This window comes from Sceloporus occidentalis, unplaced genomic scaffold (assembly GCF_023333645.1).
Source record: "Sceloporus occidentalis isolate IW3139 unplaced genomic scaffold, rSceOcc1.0.p SCAF_80, whole genome shotgun sequence".
NCBI classification, from domain to species: domain Eukaryota; kingdom Metazoa; phylum Chordata; class Lepidosauria; order Squamata; family Phrynosomatidae; genus Sceloporus; species Sceloporus occidentalis.
In genome coordinates this window covers 2,894,387-2,917,793 of record NW_028317060.1, presented here as the reverse complement: position 1 = coordinate 2,917,793, position 23,407 = coordinate 2,894,387, and the positions used below count along the sequence as shown (strand labels likewise).

At 39.1% G+C, this 23,407-nt stretch overlaps 1 protein-coding gene across 1 annotated transcript in view; it reads right to left on the bottom strand.

Moving 5' to 3' along the window:
• Nucleotides 1-23,167, bottom strand: part of LOC149285343 (multiple PDZ domain protein-like) — a 54,100-nt gene extending 30,933 nt beyond the window's left edge. The window contains exons 1-22 of the mRNA XM_089495501.1: nt 23,149-23,167; nt 22,493-22,659; nt 16,372-16,593; nt 15,112-15,251; nt 13,664-13,877; nt 13,403-13,531; nt 12,816-13,025; nt 12,242-12,356; nt 11,915-12,003; nt 10,517-10,700; nt 9,341-9,427; nt 8,024-8,109; nt 7,719-7,865; nt 7,489-7,624; nt 6,164-6,369; nt 5,618-5,827; nt 3,982-4,098; nt 3,425-3,603; nt 3,222-3,243; nt 2,370-2,705; nt 1,450-1,570; nt 349-547 (exon numbers count right to left, since the gene is read on the bottom strand). Coding sequence (XP_089351627.1) covers nt 349-547; nt 1,450-1,570; nt 2,370-2,705; nt 3,222-3,243; nt 3,425-3,603; nt 3,982-4,098; nt 5,618-5,827; nt 6,164-6,369; nt 7,489-7,624; nt 7,719-7,865; nt 8,024-8,109; nt 9,341-9,427; nt 10,517-10,700; nt 11,915-12,003; nt 12,242-12,356; nt 12,816-13,025; nt 13,403-13,531; nt 13,664-13,877; nt 15,112-15,251; nt 16,372-16,593; nt 22,493-22,659; nt 23,149-23,164 — 3,332 coding nt within the window. The 5' untranslated portion in view covers nt 23,165-23,167. The remainder of the gene's footprint in view (nt 1-348; nt 548-1,449; nt 1,571-2,369; nt 2,706-3,221; nt 3,244-3,424; nt 3,604-3,981; nt 4,099-5,617; nt 5,828-6,163; nt 6,370-7,488; nt 7,625-7,718; nt 7,866-8,023; nt 8,110-9,340; nt 9,428-10,516; nt 10,701-11,914; nt 12,004-12,241; nt 12,357-12,815; nt 13,026-13,402; nt 13,532-13,663; nt 13,878-15,111; nt 15,252-16,371; nt 16,594-22,492; nt 22,660-23,148) is intronic.
• Between the last annotated feature and the right edge of the window lie 240 nt (nt 23,168-23,407).

Sequence of the window (23,407 nt, the reverse complement as noted above, 5' to 3'; positions counted from 1 at the left end):
AGGTTGTTGTTGGAATGACCCAGCAATAATCTACTTGCTTAATTGGACAAATATCAGCACAGCATAATGCCTATCACCCTATCATGCCTATATGCGGTCAGACGTTGCCTGAATGGCAAGCACAGAAAGTAAAACTTGGGTAGAAGTCTTGCTTAATGCCACACTTCAAGACCCACTATTGCGTTGTTCCATTAACCTAGTCATGAGATTGATGACAGTAGAAATACACCCATCCTGTTAGGATTCTTGAAAACTCTTTGAGTGGAACTAAACATTTTCTCATTGAAAGATCCCCACATGGCTTAATACTCACAAAACGTCAGTTCACATAATGTTTCAAAGGCCTACCTTATATCTGGTCCAAGTAACGAGTGTCTTCTCAACATAGCCCGTGCTTGTGCATTGGTTAGATTAGCGGTGGACTCATTATTGATTGCCAAGATGCAGTCCCCCACCTTTATCCGACCATCATGGCTAATGGATCCTCCATTAATAACACTGCGGACAATCATCCCTAAGCCATCTTTACTGGCGCTAACCGTCATACCTATTTTAGTTACGCAAACAAAATCAACAGTCAAAAACGATTGCAATTGAACTACTGTGTATTTTGTATGTCTCTAATCACGATCCTATTTCTAACATTCTATAGCGCATCCATAACTTCAGCTTTATGTTAGCATATTATGATCAACCTCTCTCACCATTACCATTGGTTAAAAAAAAAAAAACGATGCAGAAAATTATATTTTGTCACTAGACAACGCAATGGTTAGACCTCAACTAGTATGCTGTACAGATCAATACGAAATATATTTTGGAACTGGAAAGGGAACGAAGAGGGGCTAATACACTAATGAAGGAAAAGGGAAGGCTGAATTATGATGAGCGGTTTGGCCAAACTCAGTTTATCCTGGAAACAAGGTGCTTCAGAAGCAATCAAACTATTTTTAAATATACAAAGGGTTGATGCTACAGACTGAGCAAATAAAGAGAGGGCATCATTTAAGATTGGGAGATCTGTGAGTGCAGATAATGTGGATGCTTTGAAGAAAGAGTTGGGCTCATTTATGGCAAGAGAGGGCATTCATCGGTACACAGTTATTAATGAATGGGGGTTGACTCAGGGAAAAATATGATTTGCCTATTTGAGTCATAAATGTTTCTCCCTACGCTTTGAGGTAAAATTGACATTTTCTACTGTATTAACCTCTACCACTTCTGCTGGAAAGCTGTTAAACTCTTTCATGATTATTTTTATCATGCAAACCATTCAACATTTTGGTAGCTCTCATCTGAATGCTCTCCATCTCGATCAGATTTGAATGGCTTGTGTTAATGTAACAAGGGACAAGGTCTATAACAAAAAGTAGTGTATTGCACACCCACAATATTATTCCTAACAAAGGCAAAATTGAACAGCAGTAATGCCAAACACATTGCTTTTACCTAGACTGCAGTTCCCTCTGTTTACAGTAATGGTTTTCTCAAACGTATCTTTAATTAGAGCCTTGGTGGAACAATCTTCACTTGTTCCCAGATATAGATTTCCAGATGAGTATCCTTCAGCCTATAAAAAAAAAGAAGACAACAGAAAGGCTCGATTTGATCCCAATAAAGCCATTACAGCAGGACGCGTTGGCTACTAAATTGTTCCCAATCACAGTAGTTTCTACCGAACTCAAAGAAAAGCCCGAAAAACAAACAACAAAGCCAAATTGCATTGGCAAGGTCAGAATGACATGGCAAAGGATGTTGTTTGCATCCCAGGGCTTGAAAAATATGCCCCTCAGTCAGAAAATAAAACATTTACAGGAAACCCTTATGTAGAAAGAGGGCAAAAAAATAATAATAATAATTGTGCTTAATTTTCTTATACAAAGGGATGTCACTTCAGGTACCTTCAACAAAAACTGAACTTTACCTCAGTATTTTATTCTTGGTAGTAATTAGTACTTTATAATGTCATTTTCTATGTTCAATCTACCAAAGCTGTTTGAGTTCCCTTGCTAGTCCACGCATAAGATCAAGTGTGTCTAAATTGGGGGGGGGGGGGGCGGCAAAAAAGAAAAAAACTTGTCCTGCTTACTATAATTGTTGACTACACACATCTGTCATTTCACATATTAAACTGAACAAATGTTCTCCCAGAGGAACAAATTATAGTTACAGAATAGTTTTAATTGCAGATTTTATTAGCGACTCTGGGAAATCTTCCATCTATCACAAACAAACATTCTAAGTCGCTTAAAGAATATAACCCCCAACACAACTCTTTGAGCAAATATGTTATCCCTTTATAGACAGATAATCTCTAGGATCTCTCTATATCAAGTTTTTTTTTGTTTTTCTTTTAAAATACACTTTACCTTAGAAGTAGAGCACATATCAGGTGTTTCACTAGGACCAGACTTTGAATTTATCCAGGGTGCAGCTGCACTTTCATTATGCTTCTCAAAGACTCCAAAGTCCAAAGATTCCTTAAGCTTCAACGAAGTACCTTTACAACTTTCCAGTGTTTCATTCTCAGTCTCCCCAAGGTTCTGCTTGTAGAAATCTATGGTTGGCATTTTAAAATCCAACACAGGCGTAGAGGTAGCCCATAGCTCTGCTGTCTGCATTGGTTCGCGGAATTCTGGTTTCTCTGTGACCATATCAGATATGGAATGAAATGTATCCTCAGCAAATGCTTCTTCAGACTCATTCTATAAGAATTATTACAAATATCACTTAGAACAAAAAACATAAACATTTGGTTCATATTTTTAAAGTTCATTATGCTTTTAAGTTTTATTAGATTGTGTTCCAATAAACTTCCTTTATCTGCAGAGCTGGAGGCTGACCTTATTGTTAGTCATGTGATGTTTTGGGTCACTTTCCCCAACAATCCAAATATAACAAACTTTCCGTCAAACAAGATGCAAATGCATAATGTATATACGAACATACACATGAATTTATACAGAGACATCCCCTCATGATAACACACATACAGAAACACTGTACAGATGGATTCAAACTCCTACCTGCACAGTGAATCTCTCCTCCTGGCTTGTAGGCTGTTGGTTGTTGGACACAGGGACACATTACTTTCTATGCAAATTCACGCAGGGATTCATCAGAAATCCCCTCTAAGTATATGGAACCCCCACCAAGCATTTTGGCTTGCATTCAGTAAAATGCATCTTCTGCTTACTAGTGATCATGTGCAGTATGCAAACCTTCATCCAGCTCAAGCCATGGCTCATGAGAAATGTACATGAGCAGAAAGAACTTTTTTAATGGTTTCAGTGAAACCAGTTCCCTGCCAGTGATTGGTTGCTTTAACCCAAACTGATGCAAAATGTAAGGGAATAGCTTGGAACATTAGGAGTAATGAAGCACACTGTTTAGGGTACCCTCGTGGGAATATATTTATGATCACATATATTTCTTACAGTTGCTCACCTGTGGAGTTGAGAATGATAGCTCATCTGTGAGATCTCCATTACAGGCGCTCCCATGCAGCGCTATCAGAGAAGCTTGAAATGAGCTGTCTTCCTCTGGAGGAAGCTGGGATTCCATAATGGAATCACTAATCAGGTCAGCTTCTGTAGCCTCCACCTGAAATCACAATCGGAAATACAGTCAAGATGACACACACATTACAATCACTTTTTGGAATATATTCTAAAATGAAACCAAGAGTAATTTTCCTTAAGCGTCGTTTTTCTAAAGGATTGGCAAGTCTAACAAAAGATACAGAACATTCAGTAATGTATTGATGAACATACAATATCTTGATTGCCAATAATTTGCCTTACAATGCACTGAACGCCCATTTCACAGAGATTAACGAGATAACAAGAAAAGGCCAAAAAAAACCCTATATTTGTACATTTTGACACAGAGATTATATACAAGTTAGCTTTAGCATAGTCACGGCTAAAGCAAGTATAGTGCTTTTATACAAGAAATAATTTGAAATCGGCTATCACTAACCAGAGCTAGCTCAGCATGGAAAAGGGGAGCATCAGGAGGCCCTTCATCATCATATGATTGTGCCGTGTAGAAAAGAGAGTCGTCCTTAGGAGAAACATACCCTTCTTCTGGGGACAGCTGCAGAAACAATGAGGTCCCAGTTGGACTGCATTAAATAACAGCACAGATGGAAAGGGCATGCCAGAAAGTCAAGTATGTTAAAACAAAGGTTACAACTATTAATGCCGAGGATGGAGGTAGAGTAAGTGCCAGTAGTACTGTTTGCTTTACTGATGACACATTTTTCCCACTAAACGAGCAGTGTTTCGGTATGTGCATGCAGAGGCATTTGGGTACATGCACTTTCATGCTCTCAGTACGTTCTCATCCTAGCAGAAGGGTAGGATTAAACCCTGGCGGTATTTGTCGATGGAAGTGTCAGGTTAGCAAGCTAAACAGTCTAACAAAATCAAGCAGTCAGTGGCCTCTAATACTCTGCAAATTCTAGGGACACAAGGGGACTCATATGTATTCAATAGGAACACACAACAGAACCCTTTCCTGACAAGTGTGCGTCTCTTAAAAATATGTACCACTACTAATGTACCCACTTAGTGCATATTAAAGTACTTGTGCGGGCCCCTAATCCTCTGTGAGTACTTTAATACACATTCTTCCAAAACAAAAAAATTTAAAAAAAATAAAGCCATGCTGCGAACTCTTACCTCATGATCCGACATTTCTTGCAATCGATTGGCTGCTTGAAGCTATCAATCAGTGGTAGGAAAGTACTTTCATTGAAATCAAGGAGAACATCGTCTTGTCACTGATTGACAGCTTAAGCAGCCAATCAGTGACTGGAAGGTTCTCATCAATGGGAAGACTAAGAATGCACACTGGGGTCTAAACAGACCCTTGCATGCACCATTCACCTGAACCAGCAGTGCATCTGACCGGAGGCGAGTACATCATGTGCAGGGAAATGCATTCGGCTGAATGCATCTCCTCCAGGTCATTTAGCGGAGGCTTGGAGAAAAGTGCAAATGTATTTGTAAAACATACCACATGGAAATTTAAAGGGACCACGCACACCATTAAAGTGCATGCTATGACTGGAGTGCCCCTTTAGTGATGCATAAAAAAAAACGTACTCCTTTCTTATCCAGATATTCGCTTGCTCTAGACGTCTAGCCATATTTATGTTAGCTGATTAATATTGTTTTTTCCTCACTTCACAGGTGAGATTGCGTGTGTCTAGAAAAATACAGGACTAAAGCCTCATGTTTATTTCATATATTTATATGTTGATCTCTATTTGTTAATCATTATTATTACATAAGCGCAGACATTATCTATCTCTGTCTTTTTGTAAACATGGTTTGATAATTTCAATTGTGAAGAGTGTAAGCTTGCGAGCAGGGCCCTCTTTACTTAACATATCAGTTTGTCTTAGTTTCTCAATTCTAGTACTGTAAGAAGTGCTGAGTAAATTGTTGGCATTATATAAAACAAATGATAATAATAATAATAAAGTGAAAATACAAAAGAAAAATGATTAAGTTACATTTACTAAAGTCTGTTAGGAATTAAAAAATAAAGTACTCAAGCATTATTTTTAAACAATGCTAACAATGTTGACATGCTAAAACATCCTTACAGGTAAAGGTTTTGCGACCCCGATGTTAACTGTTCCTCCTGGTGCCCCTTTCAGTGCCTGAACGGCTTCCTCGAGACTAGCATGTTCCAAATTAATGTCGTTGACAAACATGAGACGGTCTCCAGGAAGAAGTCTGCCATCTTGCTCAGCAACACCCCCAGGAACTAGAGAGCGGATTACTATGACAGTACTTGCTGGGTCAATAGGATCCTAAAAGAAAATCAGTATAATAAGAAGTCCTTAAACTGTTATTGCAAGTACAAATACATAGGAGAAAAATGTAAAAAATGTTAACATTTAATTAAGGAAGTAGACAATATAAAGCATTTGAAAATGTGGTTGGGAAGTACATCTCATAGTAAATGTCTGCAGAGGCACCAAAATGCCATGAAACATTTCTCAAAGATGTTCATTATAGTACAATTTGTAGATTTTTGTGACTACTTTCTGGAGTTTGCGGTTTCAGGAAACCGGTACCTGCACATCTGTGTTGGAAAGTCTCCCTAGCACCTATCACCACATACCAAGTTCATGCATAAAACTTACTTGGTAATCCAAAATGCTGAAGCCGAGCCCAAGGCTTCCCTTTTCAAGTTCAATGATTTGAACATCAGTCTCCCACATTGCCATCGGTGAGCCTTGAGCATCCTCAGTGCTAGTACTATCCTCAACCGCTGACATGTTCAAATCATCTGTCTCTGAGGAACCAACAGCTCCACCAAAGTCAACATGAGCCTGAAATAAAGCAAACACTGCATCAAAATCCAAAGCAAGCAAAATATCAATGGCCACTGAAACATGTCTTAAATGTATGAAAGGACCTCAATATTCAAGCAAGGTTTCGTGTTCTACACTTTAAAATAATTGTATTTTAAGAGCATGAAAACTGAGGGATTCCTTTCCTATAAGACCCAATTTTTTTTCTTCATGTCTTTCCAGTCCCAATGTATCCATGTAAAAGGAATATTGAAGTCCATTTTGTATTTTATGTGTAGGAATTCTGCAGTTGGTAATTATTCACTCAGGAGTACTATTCAGCACGTGCAAGAATTCTACATAATCTTAATAACTGCATCATGCACTAAAATGGACCGGAATCCATGGAAAATGGACTCCAACATACAGTGAAGAATAAAAATACAAAATCTGGGGAACAAACTGCTCTTTTAATTTACTAAACAATACGGGCATATTGTAAAAGCATATGACAGAATGAGGCATTACTATTTTACTATTTATTATTATTTACATTGTCCCATCATATTCTGCACGTGTTACACATACCTGTGAGCCAACATCATGACTGTGAATTAATGACAGAGGCTCTTGCATGTCCCAGGACATAGGCGACGGTGTAAAAGACAAGTCCTCATCCTGTAATATGCAGTAGTAGACAAAATTATTATAAAATGGAGGATTTTAAAAAAAATTTTTTAACAAAATTATTTTTTCTACAATGCAGCATTGTATGCATACTTACTTCCATCTATACTATGTCTGCTTCAGCACTTCAAGTCTAACATATTTAGATGTAACTACAAGGGAATCAGTCAACAACTTTTAACATTATTTAGTCTTTAGTATTTTCCCAGTGTTAAGCTTCTGTGCAAGTCCCTCGGTCTTATTTCTGCTTCTAAAATTATTCAAACATTTAATATTGGCATTAGAAAAATAGAATAGATACATATCATTTGATGGCAGATAAGAACAGTTTGGCCCATCTAGTCTGCCTGCCAACATCCAACCTTGAAATCAGGTTTGATTCAGGCTTTTTAAAAGTAAAGACAGAAGTGGCAAATTCGATCACACTCAAAGTTCAATGAAAAATTACTTTACCTTTTCAATCAGTTGTATATCATGTTCGGAAACACACTGGTCTTCAACCTCATAAGGGCTATCAAGTGGCTGAGCTGGACGACAACATACCATAGTCACACTGATGGGCAATTCTTTTAAGATATTTACCACATCTTTATGAGTTTGACCAAGCAGTGAGATTTCATTAACCTACAAAAAAAGAAAATCTTTACAGGTCACAAAGAACAAAACAATTGGAAGCATGTACCCTTTGTGTGAATACTGTCCACAATAAAAGCCTTACCTCCAAGAGTTCGTCCCCACTGTACAGTTTTCCGTTGCGTCCTACTGGCCCTTCCGGTAATATAGACCTTAAGAAATGATGACCACCTGAGGCTTCCAGACTTATGCCTAATCCGCTACTTTCGCTGAGCTTCTTCACTTGTGCTACCTGGAAAGGGGGGAAAAAAAAACAAAAAAACAACCCTTTATTTTAAGCAAATGTTACTGGTTGATAGGCAGCGTTTGAGGTGGCCATGTTAAACTACATAAATTGCATTGTCTTTTCAGAAAGAAACACTAATAATTTTGCATGGAAACCATACATACCACAATATCATAATCATCTCCCATAATCCTTTGCCACTTCTTCTTGACTTCCTCTTCATCCATTGAGCTGATAATACTTTCTTCTTCTATAACAAACATACGTTGCATTTTGTTTATTAGAAATTGTAGTTCCCAAAATTTGAAAATAACAGAATGAAAAAAAACCACACATCTTACAAGTAACAGATAAGGATTATTTATGAAATACACCTTTAAATGACTTAGAATTTGATTTTTGTCCTATAAAGAAATATTTTTCCCAGTCAGTGTAATATGAGATTTTGTTTAAATGTTTTAAATGAGCAAAAGTAAGCTCAATTGGTGGTGAATCCTACATAAGTAATTACTTCTAAGTTTAAGTTTCTTCTAGTCACTACTACCATCTAATGTTCCAACAAAACACAAAAATAACTGAAGAATTATAATTATAATTATAACCATGATAATATTAACCCCTTAATGACAAAGCCCGTACATGTACGGGCTCAAAATGCATTGTTTTCAATGGGTTTAGGGACCGCCCATTGTCCTTAAGGGGTTAAAAATAAGAAATAAAGACTAGAAATTCCATTGATGTGAAAATTTAAAGTACACACATCGGCGGTGCAGAACATGATGGTATTGTATAAATCAATAAATATTTGTATGAATGTGTATACATAACTAGTTCTTCAATCTTCACTCCCCATACAATAGTTTCATATGTATACTCTACTGTAAAAAAAAAATAAACTATGAAAGTATGCAGAGCTAATCGAACAATTTAAACAACACAGACACACAAATATACTATTTGGGGATTTAAAATAAATTGCTTAAATGCCAGGGCAGTAGAAAAAAAATACAATTATATATTTATTTTTTGGAGCTGATGCTCCATAGACAATCATTAAACCCGATTTCAAATCACACAAAAAAGGCCATACGGTGCTAATGCAGCAGTTTTGCATTTAAGCTCAATTATTGCCTAAAACTCTTTTGACAATATTTTCTTTCATAGATTTTTTTTCCCCCCAACTTCATTGTCTTTTTAAGCATGACTTGGTGTGACAAACACAAAACGTTATATTACCCATATTGTCGCTCTTTCTTTTCCGTTACAAAGAAATAATAACAGCATTTGCGGTTTTTTGAAAGAGCTCCAAAACGAGAGGTGGGTCAGTAGAGCTTTTCTTCTTGAAATAAACTAAAACGGTCACGTGGCGCGGTAAAGCTGGAGTAGGATCAAAGAGACAGCTGGCCCAGTGCACCATTCGCAGATTGCTGCGGCACGTCTTTCCCATACATAGGCCATGCCGCATATAATGAAAACAGTACCTGGTTCTGCGCTCTTCCCATTTGCCGTAGATTGAACCACACTGGGACATGTTTCTGATGACGAGGATTGAGTAAGAGGAGACTTTTCTGAAAAAGAAAGAACAATCAACCCTCAAAGTAATTAAAACTCCTTCTCATTGGTAACGAATATGTTACGGCATGCTTACTCCAGCCACCTCGGCAAACCTAGACCTAGAATCCCGTGATCCTTAGCTTGCCTGTAGCCAGCCAAAATGATAATGAGAATTAAGTCGCTTTAACTGCATTTAATGCACAGTGGTAATAATGAATGAATAGCTTTCTCCAGATCTACAATCCAAGTGGTGGTTTGTAAAACTGATTCCAACACCAGTTTAGCTACCAAAGTCTTTTAACTTCTCTTGCACTAAGAAGTCGAACATCATATTTTTAGCTTAACATTATCAATGGCACCTTGGATAAAGAATCCCATTAATTTTCTATTGTTCTTTAAAGCCATGCGTTGTTTTACATTTTTGTCTGTTTATCATAAATCTCTTGAAGCGAGGTATTAATTTAAAATGCGACACAATTCTTATTGTACTAGAAAAGCAAAGAAACCCCAACACAGTATGTTGAGTATGAATAAGTATTGGACACGGCCGTAAATGTGACTGTTCCCCCTTTTAAATTACCAGAACACAATCTGCTTATTAAAACGTAAGACCACTGTAGGCAGAAAAAAAATATATAGTTTTTTTTAAGCCATGCATGGCATAGTGGTTATAAAAATTCACCATCACGTCATCATTATAACTACGGTTAGGTATTACAATAAGGAGAGATAAGAACATGAATAAAAGAACCATACTGAATTTATTTTAGAAATTCTCTGCGCTCTAAAAGAGGGATCTTTATTCGTGGCTCCCCTGTTCGTCTCTGAATATGGTTTTCGCACAGGTTCTATATTTGCAAGCGATGACAGTCTAATTATATGCTGCTTATGATGCTTCACAGAGGCACTGACAAGCTAACAGTTTGCGGTGGTTTTCTTTTCATTGCTATGGATTACAGCTCAGGAATGGGTTTTGAAACTCTGGACATTTTTTGTAGTAATGCATTTTCGTGTCAGACTCTCTGAGTGATTGATTTACCGTGAAAAAGACATGGATTTAGAATGAATCTTTCAATTGCATTTACTAGCTCAGTACAATTTACCTCTGCTATCTTCTACAGATGCCAGCATCTTCTCTGTGATTCTGGATGCCTCCTGGGCTGGCGGAATCCCAAACTCTTGCTTATGCCCTCTTCTGATTAAAGTTAGATGAACAGATTGCCCTGTGTGACGTAGAACTTCTACAGCTTGTTGGTTGGTATACCCTTGAAGGTTTGTACCATCAACCTATGGCAATACATACAAGGAAACTTGTATAATAATAATGTATAATAACGCAGCTATAACTTGTATACTGGTAATCAGATGTTGATAACATTCTGCAGTTTCCACCACAAATGAAAATGAAACAAAATATATGGCGACACAATTAAATATCCTTTTAGCGTCAGTATTTTGAGGTTAAAAAAGTCAGCACTGGGAAAATCCTTGAAACTCTGTGCCTTAGACACTACTATTTGATCATATAATGTATTATAAAACAAAATAATTAAATATGGTATGAAATCGGAAAAATAAAAACAAACCTTTTCTGACTAATGAAAAAACCCGCACAATAGATTCCTATATTTGTACTAAGTTTAGAAATACCCAATTTTTTTGCACGTTATGGGGCAATAAGTGCAAGTGGTGTATTGTTATTGTATAAGGACATAAAATGCCCCCTTACACCCTACAATATTTTCCTTAATTTGGGGGGCAAGAACTGTTTTGTTTTTTTTATGTATATTTCTAGCGAGAGGGGCAAGAGGTATTTTTTGGCACCAATTTTTTCGTTTTACTTTTTGACATTTTATAAATGCATGATGACATTACTTAAGTTTTTCATTTTTAAAGAATACAAATGTAATCAAATTTAACTATTTCCTAAATTTGCCCTGCATTGCTGATTGCAGTACATGTGATCAGCATGCAGGGGGAGCTCAAGGAACTCAGGAGGATCTGGACAGATCCTCTTGGAACCTTTTTAGTGTCATTTGTTCCAGCCAGCAGAAGTTAAGGCATCTTTGTAAAGGCATGCGGTATGCGCTGGTTAGCACCCTGTTTGGGTTTTTTTTGATGTTGCTGAATGCATCAATTGTTGCTAAGGGGTTAATAGTCCTGCAGAGTATCATATAAAATTGAAATTAAAAAACACACACAACTGTGCCTACAAATGTAAAATCTCATGATAAATGCAATAAAAAGTGCAAGTGCAAGGGTGGCATGGATATTGTTAAGCGGAGACAGAGGTCTGTCATAGGCCACTTGGGTCATCCATGTGTGAATACCAGGATCCTGTCACTTATGTCCAGCATATTGGCTACTGTCTTTGGAGTGTCATCTTTATGGCTCAATTTGTAATGCTTTGCGTAAAAATGAATAAAAAATGTTCAAACATAAAAATAAAAGTGCAAAAACCTAGAAAACAAACAAAAAACCATCAGCATGTGCCTACTTACAGCTATAATCTGGTCTCCAACATGAATCCTCCCATCATGCTCTACAGCACTGCCTTTGGTAATGCTTTTCACAAAAATTCCAGAAGGCTCTGACAAGGATGTAAAAGACATTTGCATCAGTGCACCAAAGAAATACATTATCTAGACCAAAGCAATAACAGAACCTTCGTACTTGTAATACACAAGTACAAAAATGGTTTTACAAATGTTTTCCTTGACTGATTAAAGACATACCGGTAAATTAGAAAAATCAGACGGTGGTTATCTGTTCTATTTATGGCCTGTGGAGACTAGTTGAGTTCCATGACTAGTTAAAAAGGTCATTACCTGAGCTTTTGTCACCAACGTATCCAGCAATTGTTATTCCCAAACCCTGGGCATTTTTAGTAAGCTTCACATCAAATGTTTCATCATCTGGATACCTAATTGCTCCTTCATTCGCCTTAAAGAAAAATGTCAAGTATTGTAAAACATATAACTAGTGTTAGCCATTACCTTCTGAATCAGTGTAGCTACAGATTTACTCAAAGGGATCTTGGTACAGAGTGCCAAAGCCTAAACTACTCTAGGCTTTCTAAATACACTGAACTTTGGAGAGTTGAAAAACTTCATCTCAAAAATGTAACTATGAATTAGGAGTGGCAATCTTGTGAAGTAAAGACTGTCCTGCATAATGCTTAAGTAAACTAATAGGAACTGATAGGAAAGTTTTCTCAGAGCATTAACATTGTATTATGCAGCCCTTCTCCCAAAACTTGAAAACAATATCAGCCTTTCAAAATGTAGAGTAACGTTGGTGTAATGAAAAGTTTTATTTGACCTCACTGTATATCTTGGTGCAGCACTGTAACAAGCTTCTTAAATAAACAAAAGTCTTCTAAAGTGTGGTTACTGCGCTGACCTTTGTTTCTGGTAGAGGCGGTTGCGGCATAGACAACTGAACGCTGGTAGGAACACCTGCTGCAGGATCCTCTGCTGATCCTCTTGCAATAACAAGCTTCACTCTGTTCCCGCATTGCCTCAAAACCTGTGCTACTTGTTCACTGCTCATACCAGAAAGGTCTGTGTCGCCGATTTTTAAGATATGGTCTCCACTGTGCAGTCTGCCATGCTAAAGAGGTAAACATCTTCATTAGTGCATAGTTACAATGCTTAATATATTACAGTCATAGCTGTTGCTGAAAAAATACTGGATGCTAAAAAAAAAAAGAAAAAAAAGACACTAGGATAAAAAATAGGATTTTCTTAGTTAGAGACAAAATAACCCCCCAAATAAACAAAATACGTTTGTGGGATGTTAAGAATGTATTATTGTTTCTAAGGTAATAAATCTGCAAATTAACATATTAGGAATTATGTGGAGAAGATTTCAAGAGATCCTTGGAACAGACTTTAGCTATAACGTGTACTAACTGGGAGAACCATCATATGGCTAACATGTGAGTTAAGAACTTAACTTAAAATAATAAAACAAATGAATCTACCAACCTTATCAGCTACACCTCCAGGCAAAATAGTTTTAACTATTACACCAGTTGATCTCCCTCCAACAATTCCAAAGCCAAGACCAGACCCGTCATTCACCAGTTCAACAGTCTCCACATGCTGCCAGTGTATCTAATAAGACACACGTTATATAACATTAGAAAGAAAATTAGCTTTAAAGAAAAAAGACCAAAGAAAGTCAGAGGTCTACTCTAATATTACATGGGATTTTTTTTGCCGTGGACAATGATAGTCCATACTCACAGGGCTGGATATGACAGACAGCGTGCTGGCATCAGATGTTGAACGTGATACTCCAGGGCTTATTAGCTGAGGCAAAGGTCCTCTAGCAACCACAAGCTGTACTTGATCTTTTGCTCTCTGCAAAATCCCTATGGCCTGATGATGGGTTATGGTTTGGTCAAGTGGTTGATTGTTAATCGCTAGAATCTGGTCTACTTCCTTCAGCCTTCCATCCCTTAAAATGCAAAAAGAAAATATGAATCATTGATTGGTTATTTATCTTACCTAATGTCTTATGAAAGCTAGGTCAGATCACCTAAAACTAGAAGCTATCATGGACACTTTAATAGGAAACAAAGCGTTTTATACTATTCTCTAGCATTTTGAATAATATGCATAATTTGAGAGGGCATTAAATCAATCAGTCAGCCAGGGACAAATATATATATATATATATATATATATATTTTTTTTTTAATTCCCTTGTCACCCCAACCGGGGGTATATGTCTTCCTCAACTGGTCCTCTACCAGAGGCCTGGGAGTTTGAGGGTTCTGCACAATATCTTAGCTGTTCCTAGCACTGCACTCTTCAGGACACAGTTTTCTGATGTAATTCCTGGAATCTGTTGAACCCACACTCCCAGCTTAGTAGTTACATCCCGAGGGCTCCGGTGACCTTCACTCTCCACATCTTCTCTAGTTCTTCTTTCAGGCCCTGGTACTTCTCCAGCTTCTCATACTACTTCTTCCTAATAATGCTGTTACTTGGCACTGCTACATCTATCGCCGCTGCCTTCTTCTGGTCCTTCTCTACCACAACAATGTTGGGTTGATAGGCCAGCACCTGCTTGCCCGACTGGATCTGGAAGCCCCACAGGATCTTAGCCCTGCTATTCCCTACAACCTTCAGTGGAATCTCTCATTTGGACTTGGGAGGGTTTAGCCCATTTAGACCATTAGGTGTACTGTTCTTACACCCTGCCACTATGTGCTGGACTGTCTCAGAAGACTCTCTACATAGCCTGCACATTGGGTCCTGCCTAATGTGGTAAATGCCATATATATCTGTGCAAATCTTTTAGGCAGGTCTAAACAATTGCTGCAAATTATGTTTTCAAAAATAGACATGTTTATCATTTAAAAAATGCTAAGTGAGTGAACAGAAACAAATCTTTACAAGACCAATATAAATTGTGGCATCAATTCTTCTAGGTAAGGTGTATGATAAAACAGTTATACCAAACAGGTGCTAATGATCATTAATTTAATATGTAGTGTGAAACATGATCTTTAACTGAAACAGCCAAGCTCACTAACAAGGTGAGGTTGCTCAATGCCAGCGCATAGCAAAGTTGCCAATTAGGTTAGCAGGCTGCTTGCTAACATGGGACATTGACAATTTCATAATTAGTCCTGAGAAACAAATATCAAATATCTTCAGTAATACAAAGCAAAAGCTCGTCATACCTGTGTGCAACACTTCCTTCTTGGATCTCTTGCACAAATATTCCAAGCTCCCCTCGATTCTCACTCTTCAGGCCGACTACACTGAAACCTAGACTGCCACTAGAAGGTTTCAATAAATCCATTGTTTCCACCAGGCGACCCTGCAGCAAAAAAAATAAAGCACATTTAATCAGAAACTGTAAATTATGCACCCTGATTATCAATGTACAAGAATAAAGTATAACCCAAAAATCAATTAGTTTGACCAAAGACCTACTTTATGCCTAAAATAACAAAAATTAGTTCCATGAAGAGATACAGAGAATTTGAATATACAGATGGAAAATTGCAGGGCAAAAAAAAAAAGAGGATATAGACGGGAAGTAGAAATGGTCATTTTCCCTTTGTCCATGTCATCTCCAGAGAACCTTTTATATCTAAGCCAAGGGACTAGTACCTCTTCTTAACATATACCCAAGAGTCACTGGTAAAAGTAACCATTTGGTTAACATTTAGAATGTCTGATAACAGGATTGTTCTGTGTTGCCAGTTCAACTGGAGCGGCAAGTTTGTGGTCCAAAAGTTTAGGTAAAAGCTTTGTCCAAGAATTGGGTTCAACGGGGTTGCCAATTACATCTTTTAACAAGGACAGCTGAAGAACAAACCTTGAAGCATGCCCACTAACAGCGAGATATTTATGAAAGCTACAATTTTTACAACATTATCATCAGAGGGTAGTTTTAGTCAATAAAGGTCCTATGGAGTGAGGCTGAAACACACATATTTCATCATAACCATTGACTTCACCGCCATGCCTTTTCTTGTTTTATAAAGCTGTGCTCATCTATGCTTTAAATATAAATGTTGTATAACTGAGCTCATATGAGCATAACACTCTAGCCATTGATGATAGCAATCGGAGCATTACCTGGGAGAACTCAAATGTATGGCTTTTTGCATCCAAGTAACATTTATCGCCTTCAGCTTCTACATTGTTTAGAAAGCGTTTATTTGTACACACAAAGCATGTAAGGAATAGTTGACGTTGGCACACCATAGCTTGCCAGGTTAAAGGAAGTTAAGACATGTATGTGAAAAGTAAACCAAGGTAAGCACAATCTTTACATCCAAAACCAGATAGAGCTGTCAGCAAGGCTAGTGACAATACAAACTCACATGGCGGCCATGGTTAGTCTATAACCAGACCTCCTGGTGGACCACCATAATTCCTTACATGTACCATGCTGCACACATGTTTATCACTAACTAATGAATACATACTTGTGCCATTTGTTTGATGATCTGATCAAAATCCTCACTGTCAGCTATGCCATTGATCTGAGTAGACGTGGACCTTGTTGCCATCTCCGCACCGTTGAGCTGGCTTCCATTTTGTTGGGCCACAATATAGGATTCATTTTGCAGTGCAGTAAGAGAGCTGTTCCCGTAGGGAGAAAGCTGGGCAAATTCTGTTACTGAAGATACAGAGGGAGTCACATTTGCCTGAAAATAGAGGGGAGGGAAAAATGACTTTAATGTCTAACCATGAAACTGTTCCACAGCGTACTTTCTCGTGCTGTATGCAAATCGGATTATTTTTTGCACTCAGAACTTCAGCCTTTGTAACATCCCCCTGCCTGTCCATGTTTGGCACAGGAGGACACGAAGCTTTCAAAGTTAACGTACGAGATCAGGGCGCCTGTAGACACATGAAATCCCAAAATTATCACCAACATACAGCAGGCTGTACTTGGAAAGCAGCCTTCATGAATAAATGCTTATTCCTAGAAAACATAGCTCACTTTTAACGGTATGAATAGATTCTGTTTGAAACATGAGGTTTCCTGTATCGCAAACTGGCAAAACCTCTGCAATTGTTTTTCTATTATATTTTGCCAGATTAACAAAACATATGCATTTTTATGATTTATGATACACATTTTTGGTGCACTGCATTAAATCAAGAGAACTTACCAACATCAGTCCCATCTATACCTCGAATAATGTGTATTTTCTGTATTTAATGCCCCATTGTACGTTTAAGAGGTAGTGTAGATTTTATTTTAATGCACCCTTTAGTTGCCGCCATTCTTTTTGCAACTTTTCACTGTCCTGGCAATAAAACAACGCAAAACTGCCCTATCTATGCATTTTAATTCCATCATATACCTGGTAACGTTAGTCTTTCCTAATGACGTATAACAAAAAAAAAGTGCCACAGGCATCTGGCCTAATAAAACCCTGAGAGCTGTAATAGTGCTTAGAGAAGTAATTAATCTAGGCAGGCCATGCAGAAGGGTGGTGCAGTGGGATCTATTGCAACCCTGCCCTGAGCCCAAAGGAACCTAGTAGCCTTGCACCCCTGTATCTACTTTTCTTAACCCCTTTGCGACCAACAATGTACCAGGTGAGTCACAAAAAGATGCCCCTAGAGGACTAATGACGTACCCGGTACGTCATCTGAACAAACTACCGCCTTTAGTCTACAGTAGATCCCCTGCACTTCTGTCTGTTTCTCTCCATCTCACTGTGATAATGAGCTGGAGGGAGACAAAAAAAAACTAAGAAAAATGTATTCCCTGGACGACAAGAACCAGGTTTAAAAAAAAACAAATACATATTTTTCCTTTTTTTTTAATTATTTCTACTTGTCCCCAAGGGGTTAATTTCATAAACTTAATTTTAATGTATATTAGGTAGTTGGCGTGGTGTGTGTTAATAAGTGGAAATTTAAATAGAATTGGTTTAAGGGTTAGGTAGGGGTTAAGCAATCTGGCCCCTAAGGGGTTAAAGGGGCGCACTGACCATCATATGCTTGTGATAGCTGCGCTGTCCCTTTATATTCTGCAGAATCTTCCCGTGTGCTTTTGTCCCTTTCCCCACCAACCAGCTTTATGTCATGCAGGAGGTGTGTTCAGCTGAAAATATACTTACCTCCAATTTAAATGGAGCCCAGTCAATCAGTAGCATGAATCGTCAGATCACAGAGGAGGAAGGCAGCTGCAGGGCTAGTAAGTACTCACAGAGCACTTTAATATGCATTCTGTTTTAAATGGAGTGTCAGGAACAGTAAACTGTCCCTTTAAGTGAGTCAACAATAACTTGTGTGCTTGCACCAGCTCAGATCTCTCTTCTGGTGGTCTTTTTTCATACATTCAGTGACCAAGGCCTAGGGTGACCATACTGGACATTTTTTTCTAGGACAAATATGCATTTCACATGCTGACCACCCATGTACTGTGTGGTTTGTATAAACGAGTTATCGAGTACTGAGCCTACTTTACACCCCACACACACAAACCACAGGGTAAGATTTAACGTGTTGTATGTAACAACAAAAAAACATGCTGACGTGGTCATCTTATTGAGTATACTGTGTTATGATGTCAAATCTCAACATTCTTGTCAAAGCCATATAAATATGGATATAAATAATATAATATAAATTAGGGCTGAAACAACGAATCGATAAAATCGATAATAATCGATAACGGAAATCGTTGTCGACGATTTCCGTTATCGATTAATCGAGTGATCGATTCGTTGTTGGAGCACTCGGCTCCTTTTACTTACCTCCGCGAGCGTTCCCCGCTTCCGCTGCACTCTCCGCCTTCTTTTAGTTGCGTGTGGCTCCGTTCGCACAGAGCGGTTCGCTCTGTGCGAGTGGCTCCGTTCGCACAGAGCGGTTCGCTCTGTGCGAGTGGCTCCCTTCGCACAGAGCGGTTCGCTCTGTGCGAGTGGCTCCCTTCGCACAGAGCGGTTCGCTCTGTGCGAGTGGCTCCCTTCGCACAGAGCGGTTCGCTCTGTGCGAGTGGCTCCATTCGCACAGAGCGGTTCGCTCTGTGCGAGTGGCTCCATTCGCACAGAGCGGTTCGCTCTGTGCGAGTGGCTCCATTCGCACAGAGCGATTCGCGGGGGTGGGGGTGGGGTTTCAGGGGATGCAGGGCAGAGTGGGGGTGGGGGGGCAGGCCAGGGTAGGAGACTGAGTGCAGGGCAGAGTAGGGGTGGGGATGCAGGGCAGGGTGTGAGTGTGGGGGCAGGGCAGGAGACTGGGTGCAGGGCAGAGTGGGGGTGGGGGTGCAGGGCAGAGTTGGAGACTGGGTGCAGGGCAGAGTGGGTGCAGGGTGTGAGTGTGGGTGCAGGGCAGAGTGGGTGCAGGGTGTGAGTGTGGGGGCAGGGCAGAATGTGGGGGCAGGGCTGGGTGCAGGGCAGAGTTGGAGACTGGGTGCAGGGGCACAGTGCAAAGTGCTGGGTGCAAAGTGCCAGGGTGCAAAGTTCTGGGTGCAAAGTGCCAGGGCTGGGGCAAAGTGCTGGGTGCAAAGTGCCGGGTGCAAAGTGCTGGGTGCAAAGTGCCAGGGCTGGGTGCAAAGTGCCAGGGCTGGGTGCAAAGTTCTGGGTGCAAAGTGCCAGGGCTGGGTGCAAAGTGCTGGGTGCAAAGTGCTGGGTGCAAAGTGCCAGGGCTGGGGCAAAGTGCTGGGTGCAAAGTGCCAGGGCTGGGTGCAAAGTGCTGGGTGCAAAGTGCCAGGGGTGGGGCAAAGTGCTGGGTGCAAAGTGCCAGGGCTGGGTGCAAAGTGCCAGGGCTGGGTGCAAAGTGCTGGGTGCAAAGTGCCAGGGCTGGGGCAAAGTTTCTTGAACAGTAATAGTCCACCTCTTTTCAGAATGTTTGGGGTTATTTTGTTTCATAAATATTGTGTTTGGGTTTTTGTACTTTGAACATATTGTTTTTTTATTACATCATAACAAAATAAGAATGTTAATGTAAATTTTAAGTTCTTTTTTAACATCCAGTTCATTAAATTTTAAATAAACAAAAAATTTGCATATTGTTTTTTTTTTATCCGATTAATCGATTAATCGAAAAAATAATCGGCCAACTAATCGATTATTAAAATAATCGTTAGTTGCAGCCCTAATATAAATAATACTCAAACCACAGCCAGTGCAAGTACAGAAGAAAAAAATCTTCAAATAGGAATTATCCCACTGAACACGCATTATAGAAACACAGTATCACTTAGTATAGTGTTTGTTAAGCAACATTTTCTAAAAAAAAATATATATATATTTTTTTTTTATATTTTTTTTACAATGTCTTAACCCATTTACAATACATTTCTAAGTAATATGTTGACACATCTATTTACATTTATAAAATAACTCTTATGGACCTGGCATATTGGTCTACGGTTATTTTATTTTTAACCATGTGCGTATAGGAAACTGCTGCGTTTTGGCTACATACATACCATAGATAACAAACCATAGATAACAACTAAGATGATCAAGCCTATAGTTCATAGATATATGTAAAGAAAAAAGAAAATTGGCAAAAAACCCCACCATATTCATTCGCGGTTTGCATTAACCTTGTGAAATAATTATAAACGCATAAAATACTAAGCAGGAATTTAGAGGTTTTAGTATACATTCTTGTGGACGATTTCTGAAATGCATATTTCAGACAAACCAGATAAACTTGGAAGGAGTTCATAAAAAGCGGTTGAGAAGGACAAGACAAATTTCAGCTTAGCGTGTGAAAGTAATATAAACTGAACAAAGAATGCACATACTATGTGAAGCAGTGATCAGGGAGTATGGGGTTAAGGGAACATGGCTGGTTAGGAATGCTAAGTATTGCCTCAGCCCACACAAAGCAATTAAAATACTTCTAGATCTCCACCACCATGGATTCAGAAGCACCTTATAGGGCAAACCCAATCATCAAGAAATCCTCACCACTAAATGGGAGTTATCATTCGTGGGATAAAACAAGGAACGACTTACGTTTATACAGTACTTTATAGGTGTTACTAGACAATACAAGGTTTATTTACTAAAGTGGAGGTTCTTCAGGAGAATTGTGGTTTCTACTCCATGACTTCACCATACATTAGGAAAGGCCAGTACTAATGAGCTTCTGCGGCAGGAAAAGCTTGGCGGGCCCTGTGTAATGCATTGTTAAATCAGCAATAAGTCTCCTTATGCAAACAATCGTACAGGGCCACTTCGGCCCTTCTTGCTGGAGAGCATTGGCTCTTCATAATGAACAGTGAAGTGAGGAACCAAAACCAACTGTCCCTTTTTAGTGTAACATTGTCATGTTCTAGAGATATATACTGTACAAAGTTATGATAGATTACAGGATATAGCAACACCCGCAAGAAGGTAAACTACTCCATGAAAAACTAGAAATGGAAATATTTACCAAAAGAGGGAAGAAGAAAAAAAAAAAAGGGTTTAACAATTTGTATACATGCTTAAGCAGAGGACTACCTGGATTACAATATCTGTTTGCTGTGCTTGTTGTTCAAACATTGACTCCTTTTAGTGAACATTTCTCCCTAGCAAAGGTGTGGAGGGATTCGTCAGAATCCCACCTATACATTTGAATTCTTTCTCCCCGTCACCTAGCTCCTCGGCATGCAGAAGATGCACTCCATCCTACCAGCGAGTAGCTCCTTCAAGCAGCCAAAACTGGTGTGCATAGCAGAGTTGGGTGGGATGCTGAAGCTTCTTCTAGAGGAAAGTGTGCTTTATTAAAATTTCTTACATAGGAAGAATGAACATTAAAGATCCTCCCCAACCACCACATGTACTTTAATGCATACAACAACTGCGAGGTCCCTTAAAATTTTTGGGGTGTCCCCATTGCAAACGCATAGGGCAATCTCCCATATCTCCACTTACGCATTTGCCTCTTTCCCAACCCCTCAGCTACCTTCCATGCAAGAGGTGAGTTTGGCAGAACACATCTCCTCGCACGTCACATAATTACCCCCAGAGCTGGCTCGCCAAAAGCTGAGGGTGGGTGTCTGCTCAAACCCCTGTGTGCATGTGAGGAAAGCACTCCTACTGATTTCAAAGGAAGGGCCTTCCTGCAGCTGGTTGGCTGCTTCAAGTATCCAATCGGTTGCAAGAATTGTCTGACCATAGAGGAGGAGAGCAGCTGCAGGGCTGAAGTTTCCACATTAACTATTTTTTTTCTTTTTGAAAACTGCGCAATAAAGTACTCAGAGTACTTCCATACTCAACATTTGAGGTGTCCCTCTTGCAAACGCATGGAGGGATTCTGCTAAAACAAGTCTCCCGCCACATGATATTCTTACTGCCAGTCAGCTCCTGTGCCGGCTCAGTGACCGATCAACTGGAGCACTTTCCTGAGAGTTAGTGGCATAGAACCACGGAGCATGGAGGAGGGATTCTGTTTATGAAGTACTTTAATATGCATTCATTGTTTAGGAGGCTGCCAAAGATACCGGATGTGTGATAAATACCGACCCACGCGCATCAAACAGCTAACCGCCCAACATATTATAATTGAGAAATAAAACCGATTGTAGTAGCCACTGCTCTGAACAGAATAGAGGAGGACACAAAATAGACAGAATGTGCGTACTCTCACCTGCTCCCGCATATGCTGAATCGAGGTCTGCAGACTCAGAATCTGGTTGAAAAGAGGACTTTGTAGAACAGATTTGAGCAGACAGAGCTTCTCTTCGTTCGCCGTGTCCCCGCGTTCCCGGACCTTTGCATGCAGACGTTCCACTGCCTGCAAGGCACGGTGGGTATCTACATGCCCAAACACAAGGATTTATTCTGTTATTGTGTTGTTGTTTCCTCTAAATACATTATTTTAATGTCATTTTTCAAAACTGAGCCCATGGCTACAACACTGAACATGGTGGCATTATAATGATTTAACACTTTAAAGACATCTGCCACACTCTGGAGGGGCATAGCTTTTCCTAAAAACGTAACAGAGAACGTCCACCAATTTATTATTACTTTTCAAAAGTATTTTTATGTAATATGATTTTTTCACATAAGCCACTTATGTGTGTTGTAGCTGTGTTGGTCTAACCTACTAGTCAAAGTCCCACTTGTCTTGTTGAAAAAAAAAAAAAGAAAGAAAAATAGAATGGCTCTGTCTTAATTACCCAGACAGACTCTGAATAATGAATGTCTATCATTGTTATAAAAAATCAGTTTGGCTTTTCCATGAGACTTTCCCTTTAATAGGAAAAAGTTTAAAAAATAAATAAATAATTGATTTCTCACCAATGGTCTCCAGCATTGTGTTCAAATTCAGTCCTTCCTGAAACATAAAACACATTGAAATAGTTTAATATAACGTATATTTTATGTAGATTGTAAGCTCATAAGCGCAGGGTCTGCCTCACCTGTTGTTTCTGTAAGTCAAATTGTTGTTATATGCTGCTTATGTCCTGTCTACCCATTGTACAGCGCTACAGAATAGGATGGCGCTATATAAAACAATGAATAATAATTATATATGTATTAAAGTATCTTAGATGAC